The sequence below is a fragment of the Mirounga angustirostris genome, unplaced genomic scaffold (assembly GCF_029215605.1).
Source record: "Mirounga angustirostris isolate CCGP_5_RB_7025 unplaced genomic scaffold, mMirAng1.0.hap1 SCAF_10, whole genome shotgun sequence".
NCBI classification, from domain to species: Eukaryota; Metazoa; Chordata; class Mammalia; order Carnivora; family Phocidae; genus Mirounga; species Mirounga angustirostris.
The window spans coordinates 15841682-15860572 of NW_026991718.1; the positions used below are offsets into that span (position 1 = coordinate 15841682).

Here is an 18891-nt window from a genome sequence, read left to right on the forward strand (position 1 = left end):
TGCGTGTTGCACCCGCCGCACCTCCCCCCTGGAACGCCATTCCACATCCAGCCACCAGAGCTTTGAACTGTGTCTGCAAGCATCTGTGCTTTACCTGAATTTACTGTGTGCACCCACTAGCAAGATGTGTCCTAAGATATCAGAAAAGCCTACGAGAGCTTATTTTTGGGGTCTGGGAACACTCGAAAAATTTTCACCATATAGGTTGGAGGTGATGGCTTTTTTGCTTTATGCCATTTCAACTTATAAAAGGTTTCATGGGAATGCTCAACTTTCAGATAGTGGGGGAAAGAGGAAGTCCCCAGGACTTCACACAATGAAGTGTCATGATAAGGTCTGCACAGTAGGCCACGTACTCTGGCTACAATGGCGACGAGAGGCTGGAGGAGTCAAGGTAAGGTGGGAGGACAGGATGGGCACATGTTACTGTCCTCTGATTCTGCTCGAACAGCCATTAAATCCATTAGCTGAATATGGACAAGAGAGACTGCGCTTATAAAAACGTTGGTCTTTATTACAATACCCTTATGACTTAACCAATGTTTAAAAGGATAATTAATACTGTAAAGAGGAAAATATGTGACTTAGTAGTCCAGAGAGTCAATTACTAACAGCTAAACCTGGAAGTGCAGACTTCCTATGAATTACTTCACAGAGATTTTTCTGGGTGTCACCTGGGGTCTTAGTTTTGAATGCTGCAAAGGATCTGTGGCTCATAGGCTGCTCACTTATTCCTCCCATTCTCCTGGTTTTTGCTCACTGCAACCATTTCTGGGCACTCCAAAGGCCTTAAAACGGAAATTCATTTTTCCATGGCTCGTACCAGAGTGTGAGGTCCTTCCTGTTGCTGGAGACCAGAGGACCCGGCAGTGGCCTGGTTCCTTCCTTCGGGGGTCAGTGTCTCTACAGCTCAGGTGTGGTGTGTCCTCACGGCCAGTGGGTGACTATTCCCGCCAGGGCCACCCAGCCACAGCTTCCCTTTGAGGTATCCTGGGAGGACCAGCTGCCTGCAGGCATTAATTACCTACCAACAGGGCTAATAACTTTAGGTTCTCTCTACACCACGTCCTACCCTTACCCACAAGAACCTTTGAAATTCTATCTGGGAAATAGTGTATGGAACAGTCATCGTGCCCAGTGGTTCTGCACTTCCTCAGAGTAGGAAACAGTGCTGCAAAATCTGGAAATGCTGACTTGGGCTTGTGGCTGTCAGGGGTGTTCCTCTGCTCCAGCGCACTCTCCTGCTGGAAGATTCCTGGACACCGAGAGAGGCACTCTGGGAGCCCTCAGAGCAGCACAAGCTGGTGGTGAAGTCCTGGGAGAAGCCCTACTATGAAAGGGTCAACCGGAAGGAGGGCCAGGCAGAAAGAGCCTCTCCGACGAAGAGGACTATCACCATCCTGCACCCGCTGCTGCTTCTGCCTCACATCTCAGAGACTCTTTCTATGGCGAACTCAGCATTTACTTTTCAGTGAGGCAATCACCACTTGAAATGTCTCTCCTGAGAAGTCCAGCTTGATGAGCCTCAGCACTGGGGAAACACCATTCCTTCCCTCATGCATGAAAGTGTCAGACAGCTGAGCAGGAATAATACACATGGATTCCAGGGACCCTACACCTAGCTTCGGGTATCAAGAAACAAGTCATGTCCAAGTAGTTACGGGCATGTGCTACCCAAGGCATGTACTAGGAACCTTAACACAAAGTGTTCAAGATGGCCTAATAGTGAGGATTCCAGATTGCCCATATGTTCATCTAATTTTATTTCTCAATCCTCCATGACCAGTAACCATTTAGAGTGGCTAGATATTGTTAAATCTCTAAGTGATGGTGCGGTAAGGTCTTTTTTTTTTTTTTTTTTGTAATTCTTCTTCAGACTATATTCACTGAAGGGCCCTCTATGAAAATCTTGGCTTACAAGTAAAACACATGGTTATTCGAATGCCTTTACATACACTGGCTCAAGATACTTCCCGTCCCTATAGATTACAAGTCATAGGCAATAGATCTGAACAGAAGACTCTGCATCTGTAACCCTAAACAGGAAACTGAAAAAGGATGGGGTGTGTAGAGGTACTAGTGGGGGTTGGGGGCAGACAGGTGAAGTAGAAAGAAAGGAAGAACTGGACACCAAAGCATGGTGGTTAAGAGTGTATACTACTGTTATGTCCATATGTCAAAGCAAATTACCATCACAACACATAATAATGAACTGATAAAAACTGAGAATAAGGTACTAAGGTCTGTACTCATGGAGTCCTCACAACAACACTCTGAGGAAGGCATTTTATCCCTATTTTACAGAAAAGGAAACTGAGTCTTAGTGGGAGTATGTTGCTTAAGTTCAAACAATTAGCGAGTTGTAAAGCTGGGTTATAAACCCAGGGACAACATTCCTAATCAGTTCTTTTTACTACTCTTTACAATTAACAATGAACTGACCCAACCAAAGAGGCAAAGAATCTGTACTCCGAAAACCATAAAATACTCATGAAAGAAATTGAGGAAGACACAAAGAAATGGAAAAACGTTCCATGCTCATGGATTGGAAGAACAAATATTGTGAAGATGTCAATGCTACCTAGAGCAATATACACATTTAATGCAATCCCTATCAAAATACCATCAACTTTTTCAAAGAAATGGAACAAATCATCCTAAAATTTGTATGGAACCATAAAAGACCCCGAATAGCCAGAGGAATGTTGAAAAAGAAAAGCAAAGCTGGCGGCATCACAATTCCGGACTTCAAGCTCTATCACAAAGCTGTCATCATCAAGACAGTATGGTACTGGCACAAAAACAGACACATAGATCAATGGAACAGAATAGAGAGCCCAGAAATGGACCCTCAACTCTATGCGCAACTCATCTTCGATGAAGCAGGAAAGAATGTCCAATGGGAAAAAGACAGTCTCTTCAACAAATGGTGCTGGGAAAATTGGACAGCCACATGCAGAAGAATGAAACTGGACCATTTCCTTACACCACACACAAAAATAGACTCCAAATGGTTGAAAGACCTCAATGTGAGACAGGAGTCCATCAAAATCCTAAAGGAGAACACAGGCAGCAACGTCTTCGGCCTCAGCCGCAGCAACTTCTCCTAGAAACACCACCAAAGGCAAGGAAAGCAAGGGCAAAAATGAACTATTGGGACTTCATCAAGATAAAAAGCTTTTGCACAGCAAAAGAAACAGTCAATAAAACCAAAGACAACCGACAGAATGGGAGAAGATATTTGCAAATGACATATCAGATAAAGGGCTAGTATCCAAAATCTATAAAGAACTTCTTAAACTCGACACCCAAAGAACAAATGATCCAATCAAGAAATGGGCAGAAGACGTGAACAGACATTTTTCCAAAGAAGACATCCAAATGGCCGACAGACACATGAAAAAGTGCTCAACATCCCTCGGCATCAGGGAAATCCAAATCAAAACCTCAATGAGATACCACAGCACACCAGTCAGAATGGCTAAAATTAACAAGTCAGGAAACGACAGATGTTGGCAGGGATGCGGAGAAAGGGGAACCCTCCTACACTGTTGGTGGGAATGCAAGCTGGTGCAGCCACTCTGGAAAACTGTATGGAGGTTCCTCAAATAGTTGAAAATAGAGCTACCAGACGATCCAGCAATTGCACTACTGGGTATTTACCCCAAATATACAAATGTAGGGATCCAAAGGGGTACGTGCACCCTGATGTTTATAGCAGCAATGTCCACAATAGCCAAACTATGGAAAGAGCCAAGATGTCCATCGACAGATGAATGGATAAAGAAGATGTGGTATATATATACAATGGAATATTATGCAGCCATCAAAAGGAATGAAACCTTGCCATTTGCAACGACATGGATGGAACTGGAGGGTATTATGCTGAGTGAAATAAGTCAATCAGAGAAAGACATGTATCGTATGATCTCACTGATATGAGGAATTCTTAATCTCAGGAAATAAACTGAGGGTTGTTGGGAGTGCTGGGAGATGGGAAGGATGGGGTGGCTGGGTGACAGACATTGGGGAGGGTATGTGCTATGGTGAGCGCTGTGAATTGTGTAAGACTGTTGAATCACAGACCTGTACCTCTGAAACAAATAATACATTATATGTTAAAAAGAAGAAGAAGAAGAAGAAGATAGCAGGAAGGGAAGAATGAAGGGGGGAAAATTGGGAGGGGGGGACGAACCATGAGAGACTATGGAACCTGAGAAACAAACTGAGGGTTCTAGAGGGGAGGGGGGTGGGAGGATGGGTTAGCCTGGTGATGAGTATTAAAGAGGGCACGTACTGCATGGAGCACTGCGTGTTATACGCAAACAATGAATCATGGAACACTACATCTAAAACTAATGATGTAATGTATGGTGATTAACATAACATAATAAAAAAAAATGAACTGACCCATGTTATGAAAACACAAAAGCTAAAGACTGGAGGGAGAGGGTCTTAAACTGGCTATGAGAATTGAGTGTGGTCAGCAAGGGCAGGAGCACACCCAACACCTGTACTTACATCCTTCTTCACAGTCTATGTAGTTCCAGGGCGCTGCATGTCATGGGCGGGATAACTGCTGGGAAATTACTGGAATTGTTACCTGAGAATCTCAGGCTATCAGCGGCACATTTAAATCGAAAGGTTTGTAAGAAGATAAATTATTTCCTGTAGTTTCTTTCTCCTTGGCACTTGCTTTGATATGCATGGGACTTGATAAGAAGTACACATTATTGAATGGGAATTATTCTGTGTTTCCAAATTGCTGTCATGTTAAGTAATCCATTTCTCTATTAAACACAAAATTTAATTTTCCCAGTTTTTGTACATTCTGACTTCTCAGGACTGCTTTTTGCTTTTCCTCACGTGTTTTCTGCGGTAAGGTGGAATTATGGTTACTATGGTCTCTGTGCTCACAGACATATTATCCTTTAACCTTTCAGTGTGCCCCTAAGGAGATATGTCCCTGCAGAAATGTCCCTGCAAATGGTTGCAGTTTGCCACCATACAGAAACCACATTTGTCTTTTCTCATGTGGGTGTTTTTTTCTCTCACTTTTTGCTGCTAAAACTCACAGATTCAAAGCAGTCCCACTAAAAATGACTCTAACCGTATCTCCCATCTGGTATTAGCTAAGTGGTTGAAATTCACCAGTGAGTAAAACAGCTCTGCCCTGGAGAAGCTGCCAGACTAGGGAAAAACACAGGCATGTACAAACTGGCCCTTCAACACAATAGGCAGAGAGAGAGGTACTGTTACAGGAGCCCAACGTAGGAAAACCCGAATTCTGCCCTGAAGGAGTCAACAAAGCTTTGTTTTAGTACACGTTTTGTATTGCTGGCTTTTATGCATTACTAACAGAGGATTTATTTTAAGAACAAAAGAAATGCTAGAAACCATCTTATGACCTAGGTTTATATATTTGATTTAGCTAATAACTAATAAAAATCACTTTCAATGACTTATCTTAAAATAATAAACATGAAAAAAAGCACAAAAATCTCTATCTGGTGGTGTACACACACACACACACACACACACGGGAATACTATTCAACCATAAAAAGGAAGGAAATACTGCTGTTTGTGACAATATGGATGGCCCCTAAAGGCATTATGCTAAGTGAAGTAAGTCAGAGAAAGACAAATACTGTATGATTTCACTTATAGGTGGGATCTACCAAAAAAAAAAAAAAAAGAGAACTCCTAGAAACAGAGAACACATTGGTAGTTTCCAGAGATGGGGGCTACAGGGGTGGGAGGGATTGGGTAAAGGTGGTCAAAAGGTACAAACTTTCAGTTATGAGATGAATAAGTCCTGGTGATCTAATGCACAGCATGGTGACTATAGTTAACAGTATTGTACTGTATACTTAAAAGCTGCTAATATAGTAGACCTTAAAAGTTTTCATCACCAGACATTTAAATTTATAACTACGTGAGGTGATTATGTTAACTAAACTTAACTGTGGTAATCATTTTGCAATATATACATATACCAAATTCATCATGTTGTATACCTTAAACTAACACAATGTTTTGTGTCAATTATATCTCAATAAAACTGGAAAAAAAAATCTCTGATTGTATTACTTCTCTTTGTTCAACAATCCAGTAGAACTATAGGCATTACAGGAATCACAGGTCTAATAAAAGGAAGTTTTTCATAGTCTTTGAATGTTATTTATTTAATTTTACTTATTTAATTTATTTTATTTACGTATTCATTCATTTATTCATTTATTCATTTTGTTAACCCTACAGATAAGCTGAATTTGAGAAGCTCCTTAGAACATAATTCACCACATAGCCAAGTTTGGTATAAACTAGTTCCTGGCGGTTAAACAAATTGAACTTCCTCTCTTCAAGTGGTCTTCAGGCAATCTGTTTCATGATAGAGCGTACACCTGAGCAGAGGGGTAAATGGTATTTCAGGGCTAATATACTCAGAGTGAAAGGGCTTCTCATAAAGCCTTCATGTTCTATTATGGTAAAATAATCTGTGAAACTGCTCAAGTTCATTATGCAGTTACAGGGGGAGAATGGTGCAGTGGGTGCAATGTTGAGAGCTTGGGCCCTGAGCCATACCTGCCTCGACTGGAATCTTGGTTCTTCCATTTATTAGCATTATTATCTTGGGCCAATTTCTTAGCCTCTCTGTGCCTGTTTCCTTCTCTGTAAAGTGTGAGATGGTAAGATCAGAAAACAAGCGTGTCAAGTACCTGACATATAGTAAACACTCTAAAGGGCAGTTCCTATTCTACTGCTGATGACAATGAAGACAAAGGGGATCTCCTGTGGGGGTAACATCTGTCTAGGTTCTTCCCTACAGTAGGAGCTGTGCTCAGGTCAGAGGAGAAAGCAGCCACATGACTTTAATTTTTAAGAAAATATATTTTCTTCTGATAAGCTGCTTTTGATATGTCAGGCTCAGAAAATATATAAGTATTATATGCTTTCTTTCCTTTTTTAAAAAAAGATGTATTTATTTTTGGCGGGAGAGGAGGGACAGAGGGAGAGAGAGAGAATCTCAAACAGATTCCCTGCCAAGCATTGAACCTGACATGGGGCTTGATCCCACAACCTCGAGATCATGACCTGAGCTGAAATCAAGAGTCAGTTGCTTTAACCGACCCAGGCGCCCCTTATACACTCTTTAAGCCTAAAGCAAAGCGCTTTACTATATACATTATTATCATATAGTACACACACACACACACACACAGACATGCTGTATTCCCGAGAAGATCATGGGGAAAGACACTGGTTGGAAGATCCAAGATCAGCTGTCAACCAGATACACAGTGAAACACAGCCCCTGTCTTCAAGCCACCACTCACGCTTGGCTCGCTGAGGTGACTCTCACCACTTTTACTTATTAACGAGACCTGGAACCTACACTGCAGTGCCATCTGGGCATTCCTGGTTGACTGTTTTCTAAAATGAAGGACGGCACCAGCATTCGAAGACTGTCACTTCGCCTCCTGGTAGGGTTCACAGGGGGAACCCCCGGGCTCTCACAGCAGCAGAGATAAGACCCCCTGCTTTCCTGGGCTGCTTTTGCAGATTCCTCTGTTAGCATTCCATGAAGAGCTGTAGCTCCCTGGGTGCCCAGTACGTGTACAAGCCGACTTCTTTAGAAAGAGTGCTGAGCTGTCACGCAGTGCCGCAGGGGAAGCCCGCTGCATTGCGAGAGTAACCACAGAGCAATGGTGTAGATGCTCAGGGAAGAGACACATTTTCTCCTTCATGCTCTGAGAAGTCAGAAAAATTGTCATTCCTGCTTTCTCCACTTTTCCTCTTCTTCTCAGAAATAACTGCCACCTGACAGGTTTGGGTCTGTTTTTTTTTGTTTTGTTCTTGTTTTGTTTATGCTCAAAGAAGCCAAAGATCAGATACAAAGCAGCTAGCTGCCTACCAAGGGGTCAAATCAGTACCTGCACATCTAGGTACCCCCCAGCTAGATCTCCCTGTCCTGCCTTTATTTTCCTGTTTGCATCCCCCCCTCCCTCCAGCTTTCCCAGGCTCAGGGTACTAACCCTCCTCCATGTATTCCACCCCTGCAGAGAACCCAGGGCAGGCTGCTGTTTTCCCTGGATAGTCAGACCTGCACCCGCAGAAGAGGCCTACTCTGTAACATAAGCCTCTTCTTTTCTGTTATTTAAAAACCACATTCCTCTTGGGAACAGACGGATAGCAGTCACTAAGCTTTACAATTTCACTGCAGTCTTTCTGAGCAACGCTTTTTAGGAACTTGAAGAATTGCTAAAGAAAGGGAGATAGTTTAGGAAATTCATTTTCCAATTTACCTTGTTTCCTTTCTTCCTTTCATCCAGAATTGGCTCAATTATCATTCTTGAGAACATGAGAATTAAAATCCCCAAAGATGAAGAAACGTGGCTGAGGATGGAGGTGACAACACAATCCTTTATGACCAGAGCCCTCTTCCCTGCGCAGGCACCTCAGGGAGCGGTGGGACTCGAGGCACCAAAGGAAGTGGAGGAGGAGGAGGAGAAAAGCCAGTGGGTTACTGACTGGACCCCTCTCCAGTGGCTACAACTGAGCATCAACAGGCTTGCACAGTGAGGCTCTCTCCTTTCTGTGTGACTCAAGTGTAAAGGGCCAGAACACACTCCCAAATGGAAAGCACTGGACAAGCTAGTGACTGGCTTTGTCTCTTTCTTAACCGGGACTGGAGTAAGAAGCTGACCTGAGGCATCAACTTTCTTCTGGTGAGGCTACAGAGTATGAGGCATCGGGAACAAATTTATCCTCTTGTTTCTGTTTCTCCCTAGTCATATGCCTCAGGAAACTGGCAGATGTGCTCAAGGGTCTTGTTTAACTAACTTAGAGAAATGGCCAAGTGCAGCTCATCTGAATTCTCTGCACGAGGGTACTGGCCCAAGTCCTGGTAAAGATTAAGTACTCCTGCGCTTTCCTTCACCACTGTTTGTTCCTGTACAACATTTCCCTTAGGCATCTCAAGGGGAGCAGTGGCTGTGACCTAGAATGGGGCTGGGCATTCCAGGGTCTCTTGGCTATATATTTAATATCACCAAAATCTTTCACTGCAGAATGAAAATATCTGGGAAGGAGTGTGTGTGGGGGGGGAGAAGTTAAGCAAATAGTCTTTTTAAAGCACTCAGAGGCATATCTAGGATATAACTAACTTTATGATAATAACAATAGTAATAATAATAATAAACTTTTGAGTGCTTAGCCCATGACAGATACTCTTGAAAGGTCTTTACATCAATTATAGCATTATATTTTTGGAACAAATGTATGCTATTAGATACTATTATTAAACCGTTTTATTGATGAAAAAAGGAGGCACAGTGAGGTCACGTAACTTAATCAAGGTTCCATAAGTAAGCCAGTGGTAGAGCTCCGCCCCCCCCATAATCCCTCTCATTTGTTAATCCAGCCACATTCCTAGAGATGACTGATATGAACTGATCGCTCCCAAGGATCAATCTTTAGATGTCTTCTCTCCATATACTACTCCTTTTTGTTACTGTTACCCAGGCTCATGGCTTCGAGTCTATCCTCATTATATCCAAATCCAAATTCCGCCCCGACCACCATTCTAAGCTTCATACCATATGTCCAGCTGCCCAGGCTGCGACTCAGAAGACTGCTCCCCAGTACACACCAGCTCCTTGCAATCTCAAATGATTGAGATAAAAACAAACCTATGTATTTCCAGGATGATTATGACATTCTGAACAGGTTTCAGATGACACAGGCAGAACTAACACCATCAGTTTCAGACAGAGGCGTGGCGGAAGGCAGTCCTGGCTAGCTGGTGCAGGCAGACTTCCTATGCCCCGCTAAGCAGGACGTGTGCGTGTCCGAAGGATTTACATGCCCGAGTCTGCAAACAACTGCACAAGGTTCCCAAAGGCAACATGCACCTCTGGGCTCAGGGGGGCCAAGAAAGAGCCATAGCAGAGGGGTTCCTGTTCCTGAGGACATTCTGCCCCTTTCCCAAACCTCCCTGTCGCCCTGGCCTGGCCCCCTGGGGGCAGGGACAGCACCACTTTGCAGGTGGCCCCTTAACGGCTGCCCGCCTTTGTCACAAAGCTGCACCTCGTGTGTTCTTGCCGGGAATGATCTGAGACCCTTGCCGACTGACAGTGGTGTTCAGATTCGGGCTGGCAGGAGCACAGACCAGCTGTTTCCATATGCCTAGGCCAGAGATGGTCACGGCAGTTTAGAATTTCCCTCCTAAGTGAGTTTTAAATGAAAACTTCAAGTTTCTAAACCAAACACTAATTCACTTTTCTGTGAGTGAGACATACATTCCCTTACAGTTTAGAACAATGACAGAACAAGGGAATGCTGACCTATTTGCCTCAGACACACCAGGTGGCTCATAAAGCAGAACATACCCCAGGGGCTCCCCAAAGAACTGGGACTGGGGTGGCGAAAAGGTACAGCTGATTCTCTTACTTGGGTTTATTCTCTCCTGGTTCTCATTCCCATCCCTCCCCCTCCACTCCTGTCTTGTTCATTAGCTCCTCTACTTCCTCCCAACCTTTTAAGCTGTGCTCCCAAGGATCAATCTTTAGATGTCTTCTCTCCATATACTACTCCCTTTTGTTACTGTTACCCAGGCTCATGGCTTCGAGTCTGTCCTCATTATATCCAAATCCAAATTCCGCCCGACCACCATTCTAAGCTTCATACCCATATGTCCAGCTGCCTGCCAGACATGTGTCCGCTTGGGGGTCCCACAGGTGTCTCAAACCAAGTACCCACATGAACTACTTTCTCAACCACCTCCCATGACTTGCTGGTACTTCTCCCACATTCCCTATCTTGTTACCAATCTACATAGGAAACATAATCTGAGACTCTTCCTTCTCATTCTCTCATGTCCTATTAGTACGAGTGCTTCTGATTCTACTTCCTCAATCTTCCCTATCCTACCTCCTCTCCACCCCCATCCCACTGCCTCAGTCCTTGTAAAAGCCTTCTGAATGATCTCCCTATCTCAAATTTCCCTCTGCTCTAATATTTTCCAGACATCCCCCCCAATAATCCCTCTCATTTGTTAATCCAGCCACATTCCTAGAGATGACTGATATGAACTGGTCACTCTCAGCTGGCTAGCTGTTCACGGATGGCACAGGCTTGGATAGGTAAGTCGCTATGTCAGATGGTGGTCAAACATTTTGTATATCACCCTGATCATTACCCCTTTGCTGAAACCATGCACTAGCTCCCCAACAGCTCAAAATAACCTCATCTTTTTAGTGTAGCATTTGCCACCACCCAAGCCACACCATCATGCTGCCTAACCTTGTCTGTGGGTGTCACAAGAGTAGGGCCTCCTCACTGGGGCATCTATGGGTCCACGTGAGTTCATGTGGACGCGGTGACAGCGGGGGAGGGGTAATGTAAACTTGCTTGGGAAACAGATGACATCTTTATTTTTGCTAACCTCTAACTATAATTTCGTACTTCCTTCAATTAGGAATATAGGCAACAAACAATAGTTGTATGAGTAACACCTATATTTTGTTACCTATAAAACTATGGAAATTTTCAAATCACAGGAAACTTGAAGATAACTAAAAAGTTATTTATGCTCATTGCTACAAATTTACAATTTTAATTCTATTATATCTCATTATTTAATGTGTTAATAAAGGTGCACATACTATATACCATAAATTTGTTTTTTTAAGTTATTGTGATAACTGTACTTCAATACAATTGCTTTTTTTGGTAGTATTTTCATGTATTTATTTTACATACTTAAAAATGTTATTCTGAGTAGGGGTCCATACATGAGAGGGACAAAGAGACCCCTGGCACAAAAAAGGCTTAGAATCTATACCCTGATGGCTTCCCCATCCATCCATCTAGTATACATTAACTTATTTATTAACTCTGCAGGTATCATACATTGTTCTGAGTCTTTAGAGATACCAAGATGAGAAAAACATAGTTTCTGACCTGTAAGTAGACAAGAGGGGCAAACTGACTACTTAAATACTGTGTAAAAAATGCAATATCATAACTACACAAGGAGCCAGGGAAGCTGCAGGAGGGACATCTAACCAAAACCAGGGGCTGGGGCTGGGGAAGGCCTCTTGGAGATGACAATGGAGCCAAGTTTTATTTATTTATTTATTTAAAGATTTTATTTATTTATTTGAGAGAGAGAGAATGAGAGAGAGCACGAGGAAAGAGGGTCAGAGGGAGAAGCAGACCCCCCGCTGAGCAAGGAGCCCGATGCGGGACTGGATCCTGGGAATCCAGGATCATGACCCGAGCCGAAGGCAGTCGCTTAACCAACTGAGCCACCCAGGCGCCCCCTTTTTTTTTTTTTTTTAAGATTTTATTTATTTATTTGACACAGACACAGCGAGAGAGGAAACACAAGCAGGGGGAGTGGGAGAGGGAGAAGCAGGCTTTCTGCCGAGCAGGGAGCCCGACATGGGGCTCGATCCCAGGACCCTGGGACCATGACCTGAGCCGAACGCAGACGCTTAACAACTGAGCCACCCAGGCGCCTCTGGAGCCAAGTTTTAAAGGACAGGTAGGATTCAGTCCGGTGAAGACAGAACACGACCTATGATGCCACAGGTCATGGTACACTCTTTTAGAAACAACTATGAGTCTGGTATATTTGCTCCAAGAAAGGGAAACAACTTTATGTAGTACTGAAGCACTGCTAATAAATGCAACTGTCTGATACTGTGTATAATGTCTCTAGACCTGGGAGGGAGGCAGGCAATCAGCCCAGTAGATTTTTCAGAGTTAAAAAGGCCCATTTACCTCAAGAAGATAAAAGTTCTCTTCACATGGACAATGGAAATCCAGTGGTAGAAAATTTCAATGTAGAGCCAAAGCCTGCTGATTATGGTATGATAGTTTTCTAGGGGATCAGAAAGAATCCCAAAGCCGTCCACATGATGTAGTAGAGAGACTATTTTTAGACTTTCTTGTGGCTTCCTGACTAGATGGCACAAAGACACATTTTTCAGAACTGTTTTAAAATTTGTTGAATAATTGAGATACCTTAAAGTATTTTTGCAACAAAATATGTGGTTCATGGAGTCTCCACACGGGACAGTCCTGGATAGGTAGGAAGTTTTTGAACCCCTATATTTGCGGCTGAAATGGGACAAAGTATCCTTGACCAGAGTATCTAAGAAGGGATATGTCTAGTCTTGGAAATCGGTTTTCAAGTTGAAACACTTATCAGGATTGTCTGGAAGGCAAGAGGCAATGCCCACCACCTTCCTAAGACTATGTGCCCTTTCAAGTTTCCTTATTTTCTCAAGCAGACTGGGACGTCTGTTGAATCAACCTTCACCAATATTAAATTACAGCATGTTTCCTCTTTCTTCATTACAGAAACAAAAAGTTGTAATAAACTTTCTGTCTCTCTGTACCTCGTTTTGCTTATTCTAGTGGAGAGATCAAACTGAGCCGGTACAAAGGATAATCAATTAATGGCAAGGTAGTTTTGCACCATTAAACTAAACAATGCCTTGCTTTCCCAAATTCCACAAGTCCCTTTAGTGCTGTCTCAAAAAACAAAACAAAACTATTCTCTGTAGTTGGAAAAGTTTATTCCTGTGACTGTGTTAATAATAACCTTGAAATGGCCTGCCATCTACCATTATACCCCCATTTCTCTTTTAAAAGTTTCTGTGAACTTACAGTCCTGACACAGTTACCATAAGCAGACTTCGATCTGGGAATGATTACACTTGCATATGGATTTAACTTAGGACAGGAATAAGTTAGCACCTTCTTTTGACCTCTTTCTGAGCACAACATACAAACAGAATCCAGAAATGATGAGTACTTTATAGCAGCTGGCTTCCACAGGTGGTAAGACAGGCTTCGACACATGATGGGTCTAGTCATTCTGCAAGTGTGAATTTTGGAAGTGGGCATCTTATTAACTGGGAATTGAGTTGTTTTTATGAACTTCTGGCCTTGAGGACTTAAATGCATTTTTGAAACAAATTCACTTATAATTTAGCTGAAAAATAAAATACTGTTTTTCTTGTATTTTTACATCCTTCAGTGACTGGAAACAGCTGAAAGCCCTGGAGAAAAGTGTTTTTCTGAGGCCCCAACCTCCCCCATTCAGCTAGTGAGGGTTTCCTTCTGGCTTCAAAATTTCAATCTCTAGCCAAATGCTGTTCTAGAAAAAGATGACCACTATGGCCGTAAGTCAAACACAGATTTTCAAAAGTCCTCTCCGGGTGAAGCTCCTATAGATCAATATTCTGAAAATATTTTTTTAAGAGAACATATACATTTTTGCTTTAAGATAATTGTATTGGGTTCTAGAAATATGAATTAACACTGTAGCAAGTTGAAGTCAAATGTCTCAAAGTTTATGAAGACATTCTAAACCTAAGGGGAGGGTATCTGAGATATGACTTGCAGACTGTAGGTTCTTGGGCCCTGGAAGAGCTGACTACTCAGCAGGGCTCACTGCACTGGGCCCTGCAGATGTCACAGCTCAGCACTGACTGTAAAGCTCTAGATTCTAGATTAGCACAGCCCCCCAGAAATATATAAGCACATATGTACTTTAAAACTTTCTAGTAACTACATTAAAAAGTATAAAAGAATGGATGAAATTACTTTTAACAGTCTATTTTATTTATCCCAATAGTCTAAAATATTATCATTTCAACATGTAATCGATATAAAAATATTATTGAAATATTTTATCTCTTATGGGTACTAAGTTTCTGAAATCCAATATGTCTGTTATACTTACAGCACATCTCCTTTCAGATTAGCCACAAAGAACCACACGTGGCTGGTGGCTATCATATTTAGACAGTTCAGTTCTATCCTATTCAGAATGGACAGCAGACAAATGATGCCATGGGAGTACCAGAGCCACCAATTCTAGGGTTCTTAGACATATTCTCAAACACAGTACCCTCACAGTTTCAGAGATTGGTGCTTCCAAATGTGTTTGTGTAAGACTCTAACATTTGGGGGTGCCTGGGTGGCTCAGTCAGTTGGGCGTCTGCCTTTGGCTCAGGTCATGATCCCGGGGTCCTGGGATCAAGCCCCCCACCAGGCTCCCTGCTCAGCGGGGAGTCTGCTTCTCCCTCTCCCTCTGCCGCTCTCCCTGCCCATGCTCTCTATTTCTCTGGAATAAATAAATAAAATAAAATAAAATAAAAAAAGATGCTAATGTTTGGAGCAGTAACTCCCAAATGCTAAATATTTCAATCTTTGCCTTTCTGCACCTCCTTGTATAGAAATCTGGTCTTGGTGTCAGAGCTGAACATTCCTATTCTAATGCACTGGAGAATAAAGAAAGACAGGCTGAGTCAACAGGTCATAGTGATGTTAGTTCTTGTCCAGTGTTTTACTCACATTTTGATATAACTCATTTATTTGATAAATATTATTGAGATCTCCTCAGTATAAGACCCTAGACAGAAGCACTGATTCTAGAAACAAACCTAACAAAAACAGGTGGTAAACTTTATTTAAGAATATACTGAAGTGTATAGTCAGCTTTACTTACTTCCTATGCAACTTTCAAGATCTGCCTTATTTGAACTAGAAGTAGAACTCTATGTGAAATCTACAAACCCTTGAGGTCTTACAGACTCTTAACCAATTCTAGCACTTCATGCTCAGTAAATATTTCTGCCCATCTACTTACTTCCTTGCGGCACCAAAGTGATTACCTTAGGTAAGTATGTCTTTATGGTTTCGTTGTCTCTCTTCACCACCTTCATCATTTCTTGGCCCCCAAGGTAGGCAACATTAGCTACATTTAAAAAAAAGAGTCAAACATTTAGAATACAGAGAACGAACACAAATGTCAAGTTAATTGGATTTAATTCCTGTTCCCCCTTTTCCTTTCAGCAAGCACTGTCTTGCTGATGTGAGGTGTCACTGAGGCCAAGAGAGGTATGTTCCCCTCACCTGCCTTTCTCGACAGTGGCACACAGCGGCGACAGGACTGCCGAATGTCAGCCACCACAGCTGATGGGGTATGGTATGGTGTACCCGATCGATGTGTTTTTGTGATTTAAGGAGTAAAAGCACACACTTCTACAGCTAACTCATGTATACCAGGGAAACTGCATGCAGTTACTAATGTGAAACTTTCCTGACCTTTTATTTATTTATTTTTTAAAGTTACAACTAAAATGAATGTTTATTTTAAAATAGGTTTAAAGGCTCCCTAAGAGTTTTTACTGAGGGTTAGTTCCATTGTACTGACTGCATAATGAGCAAAGTTGACCCTCTCAGTTTCAAGATGTCACATATCGGAGAAAGAGGAAGAGAATCAGAGACAATGTGAATTTATGTAGCTTTCTTGTACTGGTCTGCAAATTTTCATTAAATGCTGTGTGCCTTGGGTTCCATTTTGATTGGTGTATTACTGTCACTTTGCTTGCTTTTCTGTCATCATCTGCCTGATATATGTGTCCTTTTCTTTATTTTTCAATCTTTCCTCATTTTGTTTTAAGTATGTCTCTTGAAATCATAAGCAGACCTCTTTAAAAATGTAATTTGAAAGTATCTCTTAAATAAAGGGACTTAACACAGTCACATATATTAATATAAGAGAGATGTGGTCTGACTCCAGTCATCCTGTTTTGTATATGCTTTGCTTTCTTTTGATTTCCAACTCTCCTTTCTACTCCCTTTAGTGAATGATGTTTTCTTCTCCTATTTATTTTAAAGTTCATTTATTTTTTTTAAGTAATCTCTACACCCAACATGGGGCTCGAACTCACAACCCTAAGATCAAGAGTCGCATGCTCTTTTGACTGAGCCAGCCACATGCCCCTTTACTATCTCTTAAAAATTTCTTTTCACTAAATAGTCTGAAAGCACAAATTCTGTTTTTATTCACCAAGTGGTTAGCTGTACCTAAAATTTTGGAAAACTTATATTTTTTTCTATTGCTGTCTGGAATTAATCAGTGTCAATAATCTCTCCATCCAAACAAGGTGGCCCCTGGCATCCTGCACTTTCCTCATGCCTTCTTTCTACCCTGTCTCCTCCTGGGAACTGTAGGTAATAAACTCTTACTCCAAAGGCAGTTCTCCATGTGTGTCACTTTACCACCGCTGATTCAAACAAATTCTGGACACACTGTAAAACAAGGAGACCGAGCTGGTATTCTGGGGAGGTGAGTGCCCTGGTTTTGTAGGGCAGAGTAGTGGAGGGGAGAGAGCGGCTGAAAGAGGGGGTGGGGAGGAAGCTCCAGAGATCAGCAGAGGGTTTCTCTTCAGCTCCAGCTAAGTACTAACTGGCACTATCATGTCGGACACCACCAGAAGCTGGGGAAAGAACCACCTGAAAGGACTGGGAGGGAACAATGCCCAAACTGGGAGTAGTTATTGTTTCCACTGGCCTAGCAGGAAAATCTCGTAATTCATGGCGTATCAACTGTAGAACTTGGAAAAGTTTTGCCTTGGTAATGGGGTGAAATTAGCTGTCAACTACATGTGTCTTGCAACCAACTAACAAAGCTTAAAAGCAAGAACAGAAAGCATTAAACTATTTCCAAATAACATAACTGTCCTGTAACAAAGCTCAAGAATATCTACATAAATACAAAAATATCCAGCACCCAAAAAGGTAAAATTAACAATGTAAAGCATGCCATAAACAGTTATCAAACATGCAAGGCAAGAAAATACAACCCAAAATAAGGAAAAAAATAGTTAAAACTGACTCCAAAATGACAAAGATAATAAAATTGGCAAACATTCAAGTAATGGTGCTGGGAAAACTGGATATACACACACACAAGAATGAGTTGGACCACTACCTTATACCGTATACAAAAATTAATTAACAATGGATCACAGTCCTAAATTTAACAATTAAATCTATCTATAAAAGTCTTAGAAGGAAATATAAGAATAAATCTTTGTGATCTCAGATGAGGCAATGGGTTCTAAGACATGACACTAAAAGCACAACTGAGAAAAGGAAAAATAAACTGGTTTTCACAAAAATTACCACCGTTCGCACTGTAAAGGACCCCATCGAGAAAGTGAAAAGACAACCCAAGGAATGAAAAAAAAAATCGTATATCCAATAAGGATCTAGTATCCAGAATATATAAAGAACTCTTTACATAAAACTTGATTAAAAATGGGCAAAAGGGAGTACCTAGTGGCACAATTAGTTAAGTGTCCAACTCTTGGTTTTGGCTCAGGTTGTAATCTCAGGGTCATGAGCTTGAGCCCTCCATTGGGCTCCACACACCCAGCTTGGAGTGTGCTTGAGTTTCTCTCTCCCTCTTCCTCTGCTCCTCACCCCCATGCTCGCATGCGCTCTCTTTCTCTCTCTAAAATAAATAAATAAATCTTAAAATAAATAAATAAAAATGGGCAAAGGATTTGAATAGACCTTACTCTAAAGAAGTACAGATGGCCAGTAAGTGTGTGAAAAGCTGCTCAACATCATTAGTCATCAAAAAAATGCAATCAAAACCACAGTGTCATACCACAGCACATCTAACAGGATGGCTACAAGAAAAAAGACAAACAAAAGCCAGTGTTGACAGGGATGCAGAGAAACTGAAGCCCTCATACACTGTGGGTGGCACTGTAAATTGGTACAGGCACTTTGGAAAATAGTTTGACAGTTGCTCAAAATGTTAAATATAGAGTTACCGCATATATCCAGCAATTCCATTTGTATGCACAAACCCAAGAGAACTGAAAACAGAGGTCCACAGAAAATTTGATGTGAACATGTACAGCAACACTGTCCATGATAACCAAAAAGTAGAAACAATCTGTATGGTCATCAACTGATGAATGGAAAACCAAAATATGCATAAAATGAATATTATTGAGCAATAAAGAAGTACTGATACATGCTACAACATAAATGAACCCTGGACACA

At 41.8% G+C, this 18891-nt stretch overlaps 1 protein-coding gene across 4 annotated transcripts in view; it reads right to left on the bottom strand.

Annotated features, from left to right (window-relative positions):
- LDAH (lipid droplet associated hydrolase) overlaps positions 1-18891 on the bottom strand; it is a 112622-nt gene that overhangs the window by 3142 nt on the left and 90589 nt on the right. For 3 of the 4 annotated variants that reach the window (XR_010405448.1, XM_045884170.3, XM_045884169.3), the window contains one exon: positions 15698-15780. The exons of the other annotated variant lie outside the window; for it this stretch is intronic. Coding sequence is in view for 2 of the 3 variants with exons in the window: in XM_045884170.3 (XP_045740126.1) it covers positions 15698-15780 (83 nt within the window). In the remaining variant the exon portion in view is untranslated. The remainder of the gene's footprint in view (positions 1-15697; positions 15781-18891) is intronic. 4 annotated transcript variants of the gene reach the window in all.